The 20,446-nt window shown below is 36.0% G+C and overlaps 1 protein-coding gene across 1 annotated transcript; it reads left to right on the forward strand.

The window, feature by feature from the left end:
- The first annotated feature begins 13,811 nt into the window (after positions 1–13,811).
- Positions 13,812–20,010, forward strand: LOC113066019 (polycomb complex protein BMI-1-A-like). The gene is made up of 10 exons (XM_026237582.1): positions 13,812–14,211; positions 16,822–16,954; positions 17,055–17,151; positions 17,388–17,443; positions 17,529–17,579; positions 17,703–17,808; positions 18,031–18,073; positions 18,208–18,306; positions 18,525–18,605; positions 18,823–20,010. The coding sequence occupies exons 2-10, from the start codon at positions 16,837–16,839 to the stop codon at positions 19,141–19,143; spliced, it is 972 nt and encodes a 323-aa protein (XP_026093367.1). The 5' UTR covers positions 13,812–14,211; positions 16,822–16,836; the 3' UTR covers positions 19,144–20,010.
- Positions 20,011–20,446: the final 436 nt, after the last annotated feature.

Here is a 20,446-nt window from a genome sequence, read left to right on the forward strand (position 1 = left end):
CAACTCTTCAGACCCTGCATGGCCCTTATATGATTACCATCATTACTCTTACTATTATCAATTTTATATTCAAGCCATGTTGATTATAATTTTTGAACTACAGCTAACAAGGATTTTTTAAAGCAGAGAGTGGTTCCAAGCCTGGCACGGTGGTGTCATAATTTAATAGATTTAAGGGATTTATTTCCCTAAAGTGTACCCAGTGTGAGGTCCAGGCAGCTGCCAGCATCCTACTATTTTTTTTTTTTTCCATAAGCAAATTTATTGACTGTCTCTGTAAAATAGTCAGTAGCAAAAATATACAGCAATAAACAAATAAATAATATAATAAATAAAAAAAACTGGCAAAATACTTGATTTGGTGGTATATATCACCAATTAAGTGAACACTTTAGTATTTAGAATAATGACTCTCTGCATCTCAAAATAAACTCACTGGTTTCATCAAACATGGACAAGAATATTTTGCTGTACCTATGCTGTTCTTATTATCTCACTTTAATTGCCAGTGCAGGACATAGACCCTTTCCTCTCTTCAGAGAATCTCTATATTTCTTTCATGCTTGTAAAAAATGTAGATGTATATTGAAGCCATCAACAGTCAGAGACGAAGTGAGAGTACATATTGAAAACAGTGTGTGCCGTTGCTATGGTATCCATTTTCACTACAGAATTGGGGAGGGAGCGAGTGTGCGGCGGGGAGACTATCCATGCGTCGCCATGGTGATCAAGATGCCACGCAATCCTGCTATTCTCCACAGCAACTTCTGTGTGTTCGTGTCACACTGACAGAGAAACTTTATATAGGGAATGTGCAAATATAAAGACATTAGAAATAATAAATCTGAAAAATTACGTATTAGAGTGATTTTTTATAAATTTTATAGTAAATACTGATTTCTACAAACGTTTTTCCTTCAAATCCAATGTCTGTAATAAGATTGAACTGCATTACAGAATATATTCCACCAATTAATTGAAATGGTCAGTTGACCCAGTAGCGTAAGCACAGAACTGCATGTTCAGGGAACAGGCAATTAGGAGAAAAATGTAAACTTCACCAGATCATCATTAGGCCATTCAGTCTCAGAGGAAATTGATATTTTTTTTTCTTATTCGACCTTTCCTCCTTTCAAATTCCATTTAAAGCCTCTCTCCATCTCAATCCATAGGGTTTCTGCACAAGTTGCCGCCAGGTCCGAATTTACTGTGCCAGAAAGAGTGTAAAGTTTCTCTCTTTTTCTTTCTCTAGTGTTTTAAAACGAGATTCACCTTCAACTATTTTCCTGATAACTCATTCACCACCTCTTTTTAATTGTTTTTCTTTACTTCCATTCTTTCTTTTACTTCCACTTCCATAACTCTCTGAACACTAGGCTGGGAATCAATGCCACATTGATTTTCCTATCAGTGGACATTATCATAGATCAGGCATCTGCTAGCACTGGCCTCAATCCACGTGCTGCCTGCATTGCCACGGGGACAGAGAGATTTCATCACACCTCGCTCTCTGACAGACAGACAGAGAGAGATGGCTTACAAACAAGGGATGGCAGGGAAATGCATGCACACGTGCAGGGTACAGGATCAATACCTGAAGTGCAAAGGATATTGAGTCAGAGGGGATGTTGGATTTGACTACCGGAGAAATAAAAAGGGCAGCTTTTGTCACAGAGCAAGCAGGTTTCAGAGATCTCCTGGAGTTCGCACCTAAACTGCACCGAAATAAAAAAACAGACATCCCTGATTGTGTGACAGCTCCATGACAAAAAATACAAATCTGGCAAAAGAATATGATTAGCCAAAAAACAAACTGACTCTAAGAGCTTTTGCACATTTAAATTCATAAACATACATAAACGTCGAATACCAACGTCTGAGAGATTTAAGCTGTAGATCAATACCTTGTTGGAGACCGCTGACAATAAACTCATGTGACAATGACAAAATACGAAAATCAGCTCATATTTGCAAAACATGGAATGCTTCCCAGCAAATCTTCATATAATGGTTAGAGAACATCATTTGCCTCATATGTGTGTTTCTGAATGTTTGATTTCCTCTATCCCGGGTGGAAGCTGTGAAGCCTAAGGCATAATGACCATTTCAGAGCTCTCTCCCTTAAACATGACATCCACTTTCCTCTGCCTCACACCCACCTGTGCTTGAATTTGTGTGGTATGGCTCATGGACATACAAGTGACACCTTGTGGATTGTGTGGACTACTGTAAGTCCAAGCACACAGACAGAAGCTCTGAACATCTGAGGCGTGCAGGTGACCCACAGAGGGCACGGGAGAGGATCAGTCCAGTGGAGGAGGAGGGGAACCACTGCTGCACCATTGCACAAAATTATGTAGTGCATGCACAAACATTTGCTTCATTTGTTTTAAATAGAGTGCTGCAGTGATGATGTATTTTTGAAGGCCATATTAGTAGTTAGCATCATCCTGATTGCCTTAACAGAAATCAAATAGAGTTTTTCCATGGACATTTGAGTATTGCAGAAAATAAGCTGTATGATCAACAAGTTACATTATATTATTTTGTTAATCACGCTAATCTTCACAAATGAACACTTAAACACATTCACCAAAAGTAAAAAGCTAATAGCTATAAATACATGACACCATGTCACCACTATGTTTCTGACAACCCTTTCAGTCTTGCAAGAGTGGGATTTTAAACACAACGAGGCTGTAGATGCAAACTAGTGCGTAGATTAGTTTCAGGGTGATGGTGTTTAACTGTTGTCCCATTTAGCCACTTGTTATTGACTGCATTAAGTAAAAGATATTAAAAAAGGGGCTATTACAGATGCATTTTAATGTTGTTGAGTAAAACATATAAATATGAGCTTGTGTTAGCCACAAACGGTATTTATTACAGAAAAATCTTATCAGTCAATCAATGAAAATTCCAATGGCTGATAGAACTCAAGGTGCTAAAATGCTTGTTTCTGGGCTAGGAACTGCAGCACTAGCCTGACCTGTATTAGTTGTATATATGAGAAAAATCATTTCTTGATATTTGCCTATACATTATCTAATTATCCATCTTATTCATTTGTAATTTTCTAGTACTTTTTAAAGGTTGATATTAAAATCACAACATCCATACAGTGTTTTATAGGTGATATTTAGCATTTTCTTGTATGTTAAAGTTATGTTAGAACTATTCAAATATTAAGAGTCAAGTCTAGTTGTGGTCTGGCAATAACTACATTTTTGACATTTTCAAAAGAATCAACAATTCAAAAAGAATTTAATAACATAGAGCTTGAAAAGAATGCTTTTTAATCTATTTTGGCTAAAACAAAATAAAAGAATAAAAGACAAACCAAACATGCAGCATTATGTGTTATGGGTAGCTTGCTCATTCTTGTTTTGTTTAACAGGAGGTTGTCAGGTCAGGGGCATGCATGCAGTGGGCCATCCGTCTGTTTGCAGCAGAGTACTTCTAAAGACTGATAGAAACACAAAGCATGGCCTGTCAATCAGAGCACCCTGGTCCCCTGGCTTAGCATTGGAGAGGCCTACTGAGAGAAAAGAAAGGAGGGCAGCCACTCCACTTTATCTTTGGTAATGGGTGTTGTAAGATGGGGATTGAAATAATTGTAGAGAGAGATCACATCATCATCTTTGTGGTGTAATTCAGTTGTAATTTTGTTGTCAATTTGTTTTCATGTTAAACAAATCTGTTAGGTACAAATTGACAACAAAATTAAAACTAACAAAACCTACAAAATCTAAAATCTAACATTTTTCGAAGAGAAGCTCGTGCACATATATTTGTTTTAAGCAGGAGTAGGGGAACAAAGAGAACGTTTTGCGTTAAAGCGCGCATATGAAAGCCGATCCCTCACTCACCGCAGAGCTGCTCGGACCTCCGGCACTGGGAACTTGAGAGCTCGTGGTCCGCGTGAGCCTGATTGTAAAATGCTTTCATTTGTGCCGCATTAGTGGGGATTGCACAGAACTCCCCCTCAGAGCTTCAATAGAGAAGGAAACTTTGTCATTTTAGTTTAATTTGACTTGTTGAGAACATGATAAAACCCACTGATTGATGTGAATGTGTGTGTGTGTGCGCGCGCGTGTGATGAGTGCTGTAAAGAGAGGGTGAAAAACAAAGAAAACCCACATTAACATCTGACCAGACGAAGTTTCTATCATTTGTATCAGCACCTCTGAATACCGTGTTTCAGTGGTCTTTTATATGCATTGTTGTTTTCAGAGCCTAAAATTTTAATTATTTAAACCCAAGCTGACAATCTTTCACGACCACCTATAAACACAGGCAAAAACTCAGTGAACTATAGGCATAAATAAATATAAGAAGGTCGAAGAAAACACGCAAAATGTTTTTTTTAAAGCAATAAGAAAAAGGCTAGGCCTACTTCAAATTTGGGTTAGCTATATTCGTAAATTCAAATTCATTAACGTAGTCAATTTAATAATGCTTAATTAATTAACTTTTATTATTTACATCGTCTTAAGTTTTTTCGTTTTGGTTTGCCTAGCCTACCAAATCAATTATTCAACTGACATAATACAAAGTAGCATTCTAAATAAAGTATTGAGGCAGCGTAGGCGACTAAGCAAATATGTCGGTAATAAACGGTAGTACTGGTGTCAAAAAAATTAACAATACAGTAGCAAAGCAGGACTGTCTGAAGTTTAGATTGTGCAACACCATTCTTCGCTGGTTGTGAATTCCAACCATATTTCAGTTCTCCACTGTCCAGCCGTTTGGTCATTGTCCCTCATCACTGGCTTAGTATATGGCCATTACGGTCAAAAACACGACGTCTTTTCTGACTCAACGCCCACACTTATATCCCAGCACTGCCATCAAGCGGCCACTGCTGCTTATTCTATCACGAGTATGTTAGTCTGCGCGCGGGTCTGCGGCCTACGTGTGATATCCGCGCGAAAAATGGAATTTAATGATTTTTGGAAAGTGGTTTCGTGATGCAACGAGGAAACATAATTTTAATCCCTTACATAGAATGAGGTTAAAATTAAGGGAAACAATGGACAGTTATTTTAAAAACGTTTCAGAATAACCCACTCTTTGACAAAATAGCCCTAAATGAGCGATAATTCAAAATATATAGGCTATATATATGATTTTTTTTTTTGCCTGGTCAAATTTCACAACTCATTTTATCTTTACAAACTGTTGTTTTGATTGATAGAGGGCAAAACATTTTATAATTAAATATTTATGATCGATAACATACTAGGCTCACTCACTCTCTGAAAACGAAACCACGTCCAGACACAAACACAGTTAGGCTGTTTAAACCACACCGTACCATGTTGTTGTTGTTTTTTTTCTGCATCCAGAATGTTGCTATCTCTACCAATCAAAAGTCAACAGCTTGAAGGTCAGCTACATTTCCGGAATCACAAGAGGCCTCCCCTCCTTAAGGTTAAAACTGACAGCTAGCCTAATTGAGTAGTGTATACTGTGTATTATAAGTTGTGCATTCGGCCCATTGTTACCCAACCGTTTTAATACGGAGATAGAAAGCAACCTGCTCGAGAACTGTTGACTGGAGGGGAAGGGCTCGCGACACTAACTTTTGGCACTGTGCCCACACTGAAGGAGCTAGAGCAAGGGGTTGGCACGAAGAGCAATAGGATTTCCCAAAACTCACTAATAAACTGCCACAATTCACAGGATGAAGCAACACAACTGCTTGTCAAACGGAGGGGGCAAACTCATTATAGTACCAGTGGGAGAAGAGCAAACGTGTATTTTATTATACGTTCAGTCTTGGAAGTGGTAAGTGAACAAATAACCCTCACGAGCCGGAGTTAAACGCTCTGCCAAAGCAAACAGGATTATTGTGGGTTAAGCCTATAGGCATCATTCTTCGAAGATTCACATAGGTCTTCACAAAATCTAGCTTCTTAGATCGTGAAAATTGCGTTTTCGACGACGGGATCACATACTTATTTAAATAAGCCTGTGGTTTGAAAGCAAAGTTCTTATCTCGAAAAAATTACTCGAGGAAATGAAAATGTGTAGGCTACATACCGACAGAGGCAACAATTAACGTTTCTTCATATCCATTTTCAGTTTTAAGCCTATAGGCCTACTTTTATTTCCAAAACAATTGGAATTAGCGAGGTAGCCTACATTGAAGATTCAGAGAACATTGTGAAGAACAAGACGTCTCCTCATTTCATCCTTATATTTAATATAACATGATGCTCATGTTTAGTGGTCGCTTATGAACTGACATAATTTCCATGAAACCAATAACTAAACTTCCCTCTCGTGTCTTAAAGGAGACGTAACGAACGATTCTACCTCACAATGCAGCCAACTCTCTGTCTTTACACCGAAGATCCAGATTGTTCGACGCTTTTGTTCTCACGAGACATGTCCTGACAGATATTCTGACATAACTGAAAAGTATAAATAAAATAAAAATCATAAAAAAAAGTTTTGCAGTTTGTTTTATTTATACAGAATTCATTAATTTATTGTACAACATTGACAAACTGTAAAACTTCCTTTAAACTTTTTTAGTATTCTTATATCTCACTGAAAATTGTTTCTGATATGTATTTTCTTCTTCTTCCTGGATTATTTTTTTTTAGCCTATCTTATAACTATTATCTATTTTCTTATTTATCATTATCTTAAACAATTAACATTTATTCTATAGGTTAAATATTGTCTTCCCCGAATGCTAAGATTCTCTTAATAAGAGTCACTTCAAGATTAGTTAAATTGTCAAGGTTGTTATAAAAAAGTGTATTTTATCAGAAGCCCAGCAAGTTCAAAAAGGAAAGAAAAACGTTTAAAAGTTAATCTGGACTGTGAATACGTGGCCTAACACACGATTTCTTTATTATAAAACATGTGTCACGCGAAAATCATGTTAGAAAAGCAAAATAAATCAATCATTTATTTATTTGATTTAATAAAAAAAAATGCAAAAATGGCTTTTACATTTTTTGTTTAGCATATTTTTGTTTATTTATATGGGATCTCGTATATTGTTGAATATTATTGTTTTTCTCTTTAAATGAGAGACTTAAGAGCAGCGTTGTCAAAACATAAATTTCATTCAGGGATTTAACGATTTTTATATTAAACTAAATATTTGTTGACTTCAAATTGTGGTTTAAGACTTTAATTTTCATTTACGAAATTTCTCAAATAAAAAGGAGCAGTACATAAATATGTAACCTCAATAAACAATGTCTTTTCATTTCAAAGAAACCCTGCAGTACCAAGCGAAATAAAATTGCTTGGACTAGGATATTTGATCTTTCGTTTTAACATTTTTACACTTACCTTGTTCACTGCCAATTTTCTCTCAACTTTATAGAGTATATATTACAGTTACATCATAGTAATTTTAAAGCATTGCTATGTTTAATAATTTGCTATAGGCTCTTCTATTGACACTAGAGCTTTTGCTGTATGCTGTGAAAATCAATACAATTGTTATTTTTAAAACAGTCCATAGGCTAATAGCTAGGCTATTAAATATCTCCTCCCCCTAATAAAAAGCACCAGTGGCGCAAATGGTTAATTTAAACATACCCCAATTAGCATGAACTTTCTCTTAAACATTTGCTGCTAAAGAACCTATAACAGCTGGTTGTTTGGTATCTGATTTTATTTCTATGAAACATTTAATAAGTGCACGTCACATCCATTTTGTTGCACAATCTCTGGTCTGGGCTTTATCCAAGATGGCCGCTGTTCTGTTTGAGGGTTCGAAATATATATATATATATATATATATATATATATATATATATATATATATATATATATATATATATATATATATATAATCTACAGTTAGCTGAATTGCATATTGAAATTCTTTTAGAACCACTTTACTGGTACTTTCCCTGTTGTATTCTTCTATGAGAAGTGACTGGAAGCGTTTGACATGCTGTCTTGAAGTGACTGTGAGCAGCTTCCTCTGAAATCACAAGGTCGATAGACAGATAGACAGATGATGTTTTATTTTTCTTCTACAGTTAGGTTGCTTCTTTTACTAAAACAAACTGGTTAATATGGGCCATTATGCATATTCTATAACCTAAGCCATTTGACCTCGGGGTGATAAAGCAAATAGCCTGCACCTATACTCTTCTACGTATTATAAAATCTTTATTTTTTTCCTTTTTCTAAGGCTTTTATCAAATATCATAAAGTTGCAAAGGTTTCCCGATTAATTAAAATGTTTTTATCCGAGTACATGCATGGTCCGATGTTAAAAAATATTAATTTATATATATATATATATATATATATATATATATATATATATATATATATATATATATATATATATATATATATAAAATAACACAATGTATTGATATCGCATGATCAGTTTAAGAAAATGGTTGACCAGACATATATCAATAAAAATACATTAAAATGTAATATTATTAAACTATAAATTGTGAATTAAATAATAAGTAATAAATATTTTGTAGGCTATATAATAAATATATTCATAAATAATTATTACAAATAAATATAATATAATATAATATAATAAATAAATATATATATCATTAAGGGTTACATAAAGGAATATTTTATGTAAATTAATAAAAAAAAAATTAACGAAATAAATACAAATAAACCTTTAGGACGTCGTCATTCATTCAGTATTTTCTTTTTAAAAGATTAAACATAATCTTTAAACAACTACTAATCTGATGAACATATATTCTCTCCACATTATGGAGAGAAGATCATCTGCAAACTTTTGTCTAACCTTGTCTTTTTTCTTTTCTTTTTTTTAATTGTAAGGCTTCGAAAATCTTGAACGAGACAAAAGAATCGTATTTATATACACAGTAAAATAGTTAGCACTTGTCTATTATATCTAAAAATCTAAGGTTATTCTTAAATAAGGAATAATAATTTAGTGCAACATTTATATTAATTAATATTTTAAAGCTGATTTTTAATTAACCACTACACAAATTATAAGTTCGATTTAGAGCCAAAATATAATAACAACGGGATGTCGCACGAGAAATTTGAGTTTTTAGAGTTTCTTGTGTTTTAAAGAACGTATAAACCTCTAATCTGAACAACAATCTGAAATTTCTTTTATCTTTTTAAAGGATATAAATGGTAAAGAGAGTGACAGCTGTTAAACAATTGAAGAAGTTTGCGCTTTGCAAAATTTCAGTTCTTCCATTATTGCTTTTGGAAACTACCAGCTAGAGTAAAAGTAGATTTTTCTATATGTTGTAAAACAATATATATATATATATATATATATATATATATATATATATATATATATATATATATATAAATAATTTGTAGTAAAATAAAAAGGTAGTGTTTAAGAGGAACTTAAGGTTTATCTTCCAAAGGAGACTTGGGCAGCTGCCAGAGATCGTCAGAATTGAGCATGTCAAGTGTTTTAACATGTTTTAACACTTAATTCGTTGAATCAGAAATCAGTAAGGAAGCTGCTCAAGAAGCTTTCTAATATAATGTCGAATTTAAACACGGATGCGCCGCGTCTGCCGCCAGACAAACGTCTACCAGCGGGCAGTAGGCTACTGGAAGCGCGGAATCTCGCTAGAGTCGCGTTGACAAGCATTTATATGCAAGAGCTTCTATCCTGGTTATAGCTATGTAAATAATATAACGCAAAACCGCCAGTATAGGCTTTTGCCCCGTGAATCAGTGTCTCCGTTCTCCGACAGTTCCAGTCCTCCTGAGATCAGCTGACGCGCTCATGTGACCGAGGCTCGCGAGACTGCTCAAAATGGAGTTTTCAGTGAATCAGTGATGAAAGGGCTTCAAACCCTGGTCGATCCAACTGTGTTCGACCTGACATCATTTACGGTATTCAAGGAGGTCGCATTCGACAGTCTGGTCTCCCCTCGAGGCAAAAGCGTTCTAGGTGAAATGGTTGAGGTTTTTTTTTCTTTGTGCTGCATTGCTTCCGGTGCTTTGCAGACAAGAAGGAAGTCGCACTGCGCGGAGTCCGTTGCTGATGCTATTTTCCAAGGCTTCACATCTTCTATGTCACGTAACCACAAAGCTGTGCAAAGGCTGACAGACTGTGCTCGACATACTTGCCTGTGGCTTGCATACTGCGTTTACAGTGTAAAGATTCCTCCGCTTAGCTGAATTAGCTATGGTGTGATAACCCGCATTCTTTTTTAAGAACTGAAATTTTATAAGGTTTCGTTCATATTTACTTGGTTATGGTCAAACCCTTTCATGTGGTAGCCTGCATGTCTTTCATCAACAGTATTTACTCATCTGCTCTAGTAATCCGCTAATTTTTTGTCTCTTATTTTTTCGCTTATACTTTTTTTCTTCTCCTTTTGTATATAGGCCTACGCTTACTACGTTTGTATTGTCAAAGCACTGTTAGATTAATTTGGTCAGATCAAAACAACGCTGTCTCTTGTAAGCCTTCTCTCTCTCTCTCTATCTCTCCCATGTTAAAACTGCCTCTCTCTCTCTCTCTCTCGTCTCACTAACCTACAAAAGCTTCTATTGAGAGCAATTTTTAATCTTTTTCAGGTCACCCAGAATTGAAGCACATTGATCAGACTATACCTTGAAACACTGTCATGTTAAGAAGAATCCAGATAAATCAACAATTGGGTTACATGATCAATGGTATTTTTAAGATCATATAAAACTGTTAAGCACTTTATTTTACTCTTTTATTCTAAAATATCGTGTGCTGTTTTAGCTCGTTTCTTGAGGAAGTCAGGTTCTTGTATGAGAGAGTCGACACATTTTATATTTTATTCCAGGTTGATCAATGTTTTGTATGCCACTGTTCCGTTTCCTCTGAATAAAATTACAGTTGCATAAGCTATATTAAATATTTATTTTCTTTTAGAAAAGCAAAAGACCATTTGAAATCTTTCTCATCAAGGTGAGAAATTGTATTTATATATATATTTTGTAAAATACGTCTGTTACATAAGTAGCCTGTTTATTTGCTGGAATTTTAGCCTACTAGTTTGTTTACCACAACCAATTCAGTAGTGACCTTTTCCTGTTTGCAGAGTGTAAAATCTAAATGTGTGTAACTTTAAGTAGCCTATGTCTGCAGCGATAGGCTTTGTTTATATAACATTTATTTATTTATTTATTATTTTTTTTACTATAATCCTTTATGGTCCTTAGCATTGATACATGTCCTCCCCATATAACTGATGCTGAATGGCGTCTTAAGTGTTGTATAAAGGTACGAGGTTTCTAGCCTATTAATTAGTTAGTGTTTCTAATACTTCATTATCTCATAACCGTTGTTTTCTCGGCAGAATAGTCAATCAGCCGTCCTACCTGATTTCCTTAAATACCGAGGAATGTAATTATACATAGGCCTAGGCTAATATATGTCCAGTAATTGTTGTTGTTTTCTTCACTTTGAATAAATGTTGGTTACTTCTGCAGACGGCTGGCGCTTCTTCTGTAATTGATTTTAGTTGCACCATGGAGCAACTTCAGGTATTTACTGAAAACAACAAAGTTGCATTATCATTAGTTTGCATTATCCTCAAGTAATTATTAAGGAAAATTTAACAGGACATGGTTTATGCTACTTCGTTGATTAAGTTTTTTTTTTTTTTTAAGCCTGGGTAATCTAGGCCTTACACGGTTTTATTGTTTGAGTAATGTTATTTTATAAGCAGCAGAGCCTCCATATAGAGGCTATTTTATCTTCCTACAGTTACATTTTGTAGGCCATCTTCATTTTACAAGAAGTCCTGTCAAAAGAAACATAGGCTACAGACAGATGCAATTGAAATAAATAATTAAACAGTTAACCATTTTTTTTATTATTAGGGTACTGCCCATTAATTGATATAACCCATTAATTTTATTTTAAGATAGCTGAAACTGAAATGTCAGCTTTGGCTTTCTGCCTCTGGAAAAGGCTGCTTAGCAATTTTATTATCTTAGTCATTACACAGATGCTTGTGTTTGTCGTAGGGGTGACACAAAGGTGAATTGTTCGAAAGATAGTCATAAAATTCTCATGCACTCAATCATGGTCACATCACATATGCCAATAGCTTACTTTTTTAATCGTCCCAAAAGTTTTAACAGACTTGAAACCGGAAGGATGTCACTGCGTAAAAATAAAATGATGACCGAAATTTTAATTTTTACAATTTTCATTTTATGATCAAGGTTGACTGATTGACTGTTAAATGCAATAATAATAATAATAAACGGCCTATTAAAAAATAAATAAAATAAAAGAGCTGTTTTCTCATGTGAGGGTGTTAATCCATAATGTTATTAACTTGTTTGCATAAAACTTAAAGCTTGTGAGGGGTAGCCTACGATGAAAACCAACTGAGCATCTTTAAAAGAAATAATTATTTTTTGTGTGCTTTATTTCCAATTGGCATGAGACAACCGCATAAACTACATATACGACTATATTACATTAACAGTGTTGCAGTATAATTGTAATTGTATGTGTCCCCTTGACTTTGTGAAATACTAAAGGTGGGAATTAACATGTACACGTGTTTACTGGTGGATAATCTGGAATGTTTCAACTGTGTAAGGATTTGATTGGAAAAATGAAGGACGCAGCAAAAAGTCTCGAGAGGGCAACCCAGCCTTGATTCCTGGATCAATACATTTCGAATATCGAAAATGAACACGTCAAGCGTGGCTTTTTTCCTTCAGGACGCAGTGCCACATAAAAAAAAAGAAAAAAGAAAAAGGATTCTTCTTGCAGACATACTATTCTGTAGCTTCTTTTCATAAATTTTACAATAAAAAATCAGTTTGATATAGGCTACGCAAACCTGTTTTGGGGTAATTATGTTTTAAAGCTCAGTCTGTCTTTGTTGATAAACGCATGTTTCCGAAGAAATCGACATTTGCCACAACTATGCGACAATATATAGTGTCTGACACCTGGATCCCCTGAAAACAATGCATTGTGTCTATATATGCTATAGAAAGAAGAAATTCTTTAAGTTGAGAGCCAGGACAGGCTTTTATATCATTTGTTGAAGTTGATGAGAATATGCGGAATGTTCCGCACGTCCTGATTTTGCTGAGTTACTCCAAAAATGTATTCTTGAACATATCCCTACACCTAAACCTAACCTTAACCATGAGTAATCCCTAAAATCAGAGGAAATTATAGATTAATGACACTGGTGTACAAGCACCAAACAGTTATTTTAAGCATAAACTTCACAAAATCTATAAATTGGTTCTTCAAATCTGATTGGTTAATCAAAACATGTCTCACTTGGTAAAATCAGGTTCTGCGTTATGTTCCCCTGCGAAACTATTGAGTCATATTTGTAGAAGCAAAATAGCACTTATTTTCTTTAGGGAACTCCCGGCCATAAGTGGAACGTGCGCAGACTTCTTATTGTACTGCCCTGTGCGTTACATTCACCACCATGAATCAATTTAGAGCAGACTATATGGTAGTAAATAGCTTAGCCTACTATGTCTGAACATGTGATTGGCTAATCTACGAACTGCTTACTCAACGCATTCGCGCTATTTAGTTTAACCTATTGTCTGAATAGATGTGACTCGGGTATTATGGTAAGTTGATAATGTCTCAGTTATGAGTTACATTCTTCAAAGCTATTGAGGGATATTTTTGCAGAGAAACGTTGCAAACGGTTCAAAACTGACCTATAAGAACCTGTCCAGTTGTGTAACCCTTACAAGCTGGGCTGCGGTCAAAAAGACTTTGACACACATTTCTTTGTTATTTGCTGAACGCGATCAGCGCTGAATACACCGACACATATTCCCAGGCCACCCTTAAGGAATGAGATCACGTGACGCACTGGGCGGTCGAACTACAAGCCATTTTGGGGACGGTGTCAGTTTCCACTGAACCATCAGCGCAGCGTTTTTCGAAGAGAAGACTGAAGGCGCTAGCCTAGAGAAAACGCACATCAGCCTGGCCGTTTTATTGGCGGGAGGTCTACATTCAAGAGCGCTTACAAATCTGCAACTGAGCACAGCACACACATCGACAAGCGGACCATTTCGATTTTTTTGTATTACTGAAATGCGCCCTGCTCCGCTGTTCTCTTATTGCAATTGACAGCGTCTGCAGCACTTTTCAAGATGGCCGCTTGGCTCGTATTCATTTTCTACTGATCGACTCCTAACTTTCATTGTCTAACCACCTCCAGGCTCGACTCTTCGGTCCAGCTCAGTAAGGTATGTGTCGTTCGATATCTTCCCTTACAAATGTCTAATTTCACACCCTGTGCTCTACATGAATCTGTGTTTTTGTGAGAGTAAAATGGAGACGTGTGTTAAAGTGGATGCGGGAACTGACAGGCTCGCGGACACAGCACTGGCTCCGTCTCTCCGCGTGCTTTTAGATTTGAGTTATTTTATATAGTAATATCGTATCCTGTCTGTGAGAATGATTCCTGGTTTGTTGTATGATATTCAGTTATTGGCATCATTATGTTTACTTGGGGTTTCTGGCTGTATGAAACGGTTTAGTTTGTAATGAATCCTGATGTTCACGCGAAAACGGGTAGAAACGGGTCGACTGTTCATGTAAGGCGGGTTTCTAAAGGATTTTTTGTTTATTGTCCCACTGAGCAGTTATCCGATTTTATAGATATGGAATGTGTATGATGTTTACGACCGGGTAAACTCATTGTTTTGTTGAATTGTACCTATTTGTGCGTTTTCTTAACTTAAATTTACACTGTAACCTAAACGTGTCCTGTTGTCGGACAGGACAAAGGTTTCAGCTGTTGACTGCAAACATTCACGACACCGATGATGTGTGGTTGACAAAACAACACGTATTTATGATCTCAGGTACTTATTTAACGTATTGAATATGGTTTTTAGTAGCTTCTTTCATTTGTCCGACTGACCTGAAGAATGCTTCTCTAGACAGTGGCTCACACGAGCTTTGAATGGTTCTTATAGGCTATCAGTTCTTTAGACTTCGACAAACACATTTGTCGAAGTACTGTACTTTACCATTCAGATAAAAATAATAATCTCAAAAAATAAGGCTAATCGCGTATTTAGCTATTTATCTAATGTAATGTAAGGTAAGCTAAGCCTTCCTGTGGTTTGTCATGTCAAGAAGAAAATAAAAATTAGTATTAAACTTGGTCGGCGTCTTGTTTTAGAATCCTTTATAAGACTATTTTTAAGAATAACAAGGTTTTTTATTTGCGCATATGTGTCTTAATTTAGAAACCGCAATGTGTATAGCCTACCTGAGACTTGGGTGAATAATTTTGTTTAAAATAGAATGTCTCTGACTCCCTGTGGTTGTAATGTCACAGCTAAATACAAAGTGACGTGTTATTTCTAATACTGATGGCTTTAGCACGGTCTGTCAACATTTCGAGTCTTCTGTCATCTGCTTAATCAGGTGGATTTTTCGTTGTGGTAACGTAACCTGTATTAATCGAAATAGGCCAGACGGTGCTTTGTAAACTCGCCCTTTCTCACGTGGCACAATTCATATATAAGGGCAATTTCCTCCTTTTAACTGTTATTTATTATAACCTATAGCCTACAGCACCACAATCACCAGAATGCTTGTCTAGTTCAAAAAGTTTGTGGTTTTGTTTTCATAACCAACCGAAAGGCTTTTGGCAGTGGTGAGAACAAACAGCACTGTCAGTTCTATTTGGCTGGTGGATGTTTTACTTAATAAATGTTAAATCATGAACGTCTTATTTAATAAGCAATGGCCCAGGCTGACTTAGCCTAGCCTATTTTTCATCTGTATGGTGGTTAGAAAGTTGTCTTGAAGGCTTTATATTCATCATGTTTGTTTTCCACTCACGTGAAGAAATCAGAATTAGTGTCGGTTTTCTGGTGTGTTCTTAAAATCGTTTTGTGTATGGCTTTATTTCCAATTGCCATACCTAGATGACATCACCATTTAATACATGATTATCTCACAACAATAATCATCAAAACGCATAAAATGCGATAACCATCTGTTGGTATGCTTCATCCAGTTTCAGAAGTCTACACGTAGTCGCTAGCCTCCTTGAAAGTTAGCTTAGGCTAATCGTTTTCACATTGTAGTGAGCTCCTTCAGTGCTTCATAACACTTGTCTTCGGCTCTCAGCGAATGCCCCGACGTAATAAGGTGCTTCAAAAACAGGATTTGTGACAAACGGAAATTAACCTCATACATAGCAACGTATGACGATAGTCATGATGTCAAATGGGTAGCCTATCAGTTTAATGCAAGGTGCATTCATGGGCAATGAACGACTGCGACAACATTAGTGATCCAGGAGGGAGAGACTGCCAAAGAAAAGCGGAGATCAGCATCATCAATAACATTGTCTTTTATTTCAGATCTTTATGCGAGGTTTTAAGATCCTCTGTAATTTTAAAAGAACGCTTTAACATAGAATGGGCGAGATTTTTGTCTTAACTAGAAATTTGCGCGTTCACGCTATTCTACGTGGAACGTTCAATTACAGCTGCTTGGTACGTTGCCATGTTACGCTGCTTTAGTTGCTATAGAAACCGTCAGAAGTGTTCGTCACATAGTTCATGTACGTAGACTGTCCTCAGGACCGATACGTTGTGCAGTGTTACGTCTGTTTTGTCGTGTTGTGTCTGTTAACTGGCTTTGCTGCGATATGAAGATCGTTTCACAGCACAGAAGCCCCGTGTGTAAGAGATGACTTAAAAATTGCGCCAGTTCACGCAACAGCCCATAAATACTAACTTAAGTCTTAATTATTATTTTCACTATGGCCGTTGTTTGTAGTTGCAAAACGTATTTTGATAAATTGTCATCATATTTCGATGCACCTGCAGGGTCGTTTCCATCCCATGACGATGCATCGTACAACAAGGATCAAGATCACGGAGCTCAATCCCCATTTGATGTGTGTCTTGTGTGGTGGATATTTCATAGATGCAACAACAATCATAGAATGCTTGCACTCATGTGAGTATATGAGATGTGCTGCTCTATTTTCTGTAGGTTTATTTGAATATGTGCAACACATCCTGACAATTTGTCTGATCCACATTTCTCTGATCTTCAGTTTGTAAAATGTGCATTGTCCGGTACCTGGAAACCAGTAAATACTGTCCAATATGTGATGTGCAGGTCCACAAGACAAAGCCACTTCTCAATATTCGGTAACCTTTTAAAATCACTGTCTGTTCCATCTTTCCAAAGAGTTATTTATAGTAGCGATCATCTAAAAATCAAGACATCTTGTTTGTTCCTATCTCAAATTCTGTATATTGTGTTTTCTGTTAGTGCCCTTTAATATAAGAATTAGGAAATAACATGAATTTGAGTGGGTTGCAGCAGCATTGTTTGAAATGATTAGATTAAAAAAAAGGTTTGACCCCCCCCCCTCCCCCCACAGGTCTGACAAAACTCTACAGGACATTGTATACAAGTTAGTTCCTGGTCTTTTCAAAAGTAAGTCAGTCACTGTAAAAGATTGGATTTATTATTTGTAATTAATTACACATGCTTTGAACTGGAAATGTATTTTTCTTTGCAGATGAAATGAAACGTAGGAGAGATTTTTATGCTGAACACCCGTCTGTTGATGGTAAGTAAATGAATGCACTCAAGTAAATAAGTTAGGCTAACTGTTTGAACAGGCTCTTATGTAACCGTTTTATTCTAATTTTAAGCTGTGATTTCATCATTTGATTTTTTTTTTTTTTCAAAGTTGCAAATGGATCAAATGAGGATCGAGGAGAAGTTGCTGATGAAGACAAGCGAATCATCACAGATGATGAAATTATCAGTCTGTCAATTGAGTTTTTTGTTCAAAGGTACGTGATTGCCTATGTTTGTACAAGTGATTATTATTTTTTTCTGCCAGTTTATCTGTCTGGGCTGCTACAAGAGTTTTAAAAATGTGTAAATAAATACACTACATACATTTGAAGTGGCCATTCTTTAGTGTAATCTTAATGTTAAGGCATTTTTATTTGAATCCTGAAAAGTTATCATTTAGTGTTTCAATTACATCAATTATACTATTTATTGTTCAGGGCCCAACAGCAAGGCAGTGCAGATGATAAGCAAAAAGAAGAGGTAATTAAGTAGTGCTTGCTGTTGCTGAAAGCCTTTTTTTCCTCTTGTTATGATGGTGATACAAATTATACCAATAGTAAAGCTTATCGGCAAAATGTATTTGTGTATAATTTATTTTATTATTAACCACATAGGTTCATAATAAAAGATACTTACAGTGCCCTGCTGCCATGACTGTGATGCATTTGAGGAAATTTCTGAGAAGCAAAATGGATATACCTCCTACTTTTCAGGTAATTTGATCTATTGTAGATTTAGTTTCCATTTCTGGCCTTTTTTAAATCCCTTTGTTTCAGTCGAAGTTTAGTATGTTCAGTGTTTCATCAAATAATACTTTTATAGGAGGAGGGTGCTGTTATTTATTTGCTGATCCGCATAATCCATTATGGTGTGATATTGATTGATTGGTGCTTGGTTTTATTATTTATGTTATTGTTCTTTGCACTAATAGATTGAAGTTATGTATGAGGATGAGCCTTTGAAGGATTACTACACATTAATGGACATTGCCTACATCTACACTTGGAGAAGAGTAAGTTCTCAAATGTTTTTCTGACTCTCAAATCTGACTGCTGAATCTTTACTTTACACACTTGGTCTTAAATCTCAAGGTAAGTGTTTTATTCAAGCAGGTAATTTATTTATCTCTTTTTTTTTTTTTTGGTTCATTTGTGGAATGAGGATTTTCGTTGCTCAGCATCCACCGTTCAATAACAAGGTGCCTTCTGTTATTTTCGCACATTACATAGAATGGACCGCTGCCTCTGAAGTACCGCGTGCGGCCCAGCTGTAAAAAAATGAAGATTTCCCATCCACAAGATGGCGTGAACAATACAAACCGCTCTGAAAGCGACTCAGCCAGCGAGAAAGCTAGCAGTCCCGCTGGAGTTCCATCCACCTCCTCACCACTACCGAGTCCAAGCACACTGGTTCAGCCTTCACAACCTCATTTCACCCATATCTCCAATCCTATTAACGGCACGACGATGACGAGCCCAAATCGTCAGTTCAGCTTTGGTAACAAAGTGCGAAAGACAGCGCTCAACGGATCTTCCACATCGTCAGGATGATGAGGGACTACACGATGAAGCCAACGCCAGATATAATCCAGCTAATTCCATGCCAACGTAGTGTCATGTAGTTCCATTTCTTTCCGCATTATTATCGTTATATTCTACATGTAACTTTAACGTAGTGAAAATGCCGCGCTTCATTCAACACATTGCTGGAATATCGGTTTGCCTGAGAACGTTAGAGGCCCATTTGATTGCAAAGTGGAGCGCAGAGCGACGGTTGAGGCATGTTAAGAATGCAGAAATTACTGAATTATACCTACCTTTTTATATGTTTTTACTTTCGCTCTACAGTTTTCCTAAACGAGTTACGTTATCTGTTGCTTGTATTTTACATGTGTATTATAATTTTCTAAAAATCATGATTAAAAAAAGCATTTACTTTTCTGGGGTAGTAAACGTTCCTGGTATATTCTGGCCTTTGATAATGTATCAAAAAATGCATATATATAATAGTTCAAAATTAAAGGACAAAATACTATATTAGGACAGTGTGTTAAAAGGGATGAAGAGATGCAACGCTAAGTTGTAGTCTGCGTATTAATTTTTATTACTCAAAGTTCTTGGAAATTCAAGTGATTTGCTCCTCTTTGCCGGTTCAGGTTCCTCAGTTTGGTCTCGAGGTCATGCTCCAGTCCTGTATAGCATGCACATAGCCTATATTTCTCAGACTGCTTGCAAGCTACATAAACGAATTTGTCAGAAGACAAACAGCACTGTTATACCCCCAACCTCTCATTCTGGACAATATTTTGATGTCTTCAGTGTTCATTGTCTTATTGGTCGATTGTAGACTATTGACATCTATTGTATTGTGACTGTTGCACAGTAAAACATCTAAATAAAACATTTTACACTTTCAAATCGCCTTCTTGCGTTTCAATGCTGCTTCGAATCATAGCCTACAAAGAGAGAGAAATCTATATAAACCAAAAAATCTTCATGGATTTGCACAATATCCGAATATATTTATTTTATAGCTACAATGGCTATTATGGTGCAAAAGGTTGACGTTTTAGTATTCAATGGTACCTTTTTCCTTTCCAGTATTTGCTCATCTCTCAGCAGAATAAACCTAAAGAAATAATCATGAAAGTGTGGTGCATTACAGAATAGCAGTTTTTTTTATATTGACAAATAAAGACAGCCTACATACGTTATCGCGGATGGCAGTGTATTAAATGCTTGCGCGATAAACTGATAAGTCGCCTAGTTGATCTGGTTTGTTCACGGTCTAATACATTTAACCTGTTGTCATTTGTTGTGAAGAAGGTATTGTGAGGCAGGTGCTACAGACTTG

The sequence above is a fragment of the Carassius auratus genome, chromosome 49 (genome assembly GCF_003368295.1).
Source record: "Carassius auratus strain Wakin chromosome 49, ASM336829v1, whole genome shotgun sequence".
NCBI classification, from domain to species: Eukaryota; Metazoa; Chordata; class Actinopteri; order Cypriniformes; family Cyprinidae; genus Carassius; species Carassius auratus.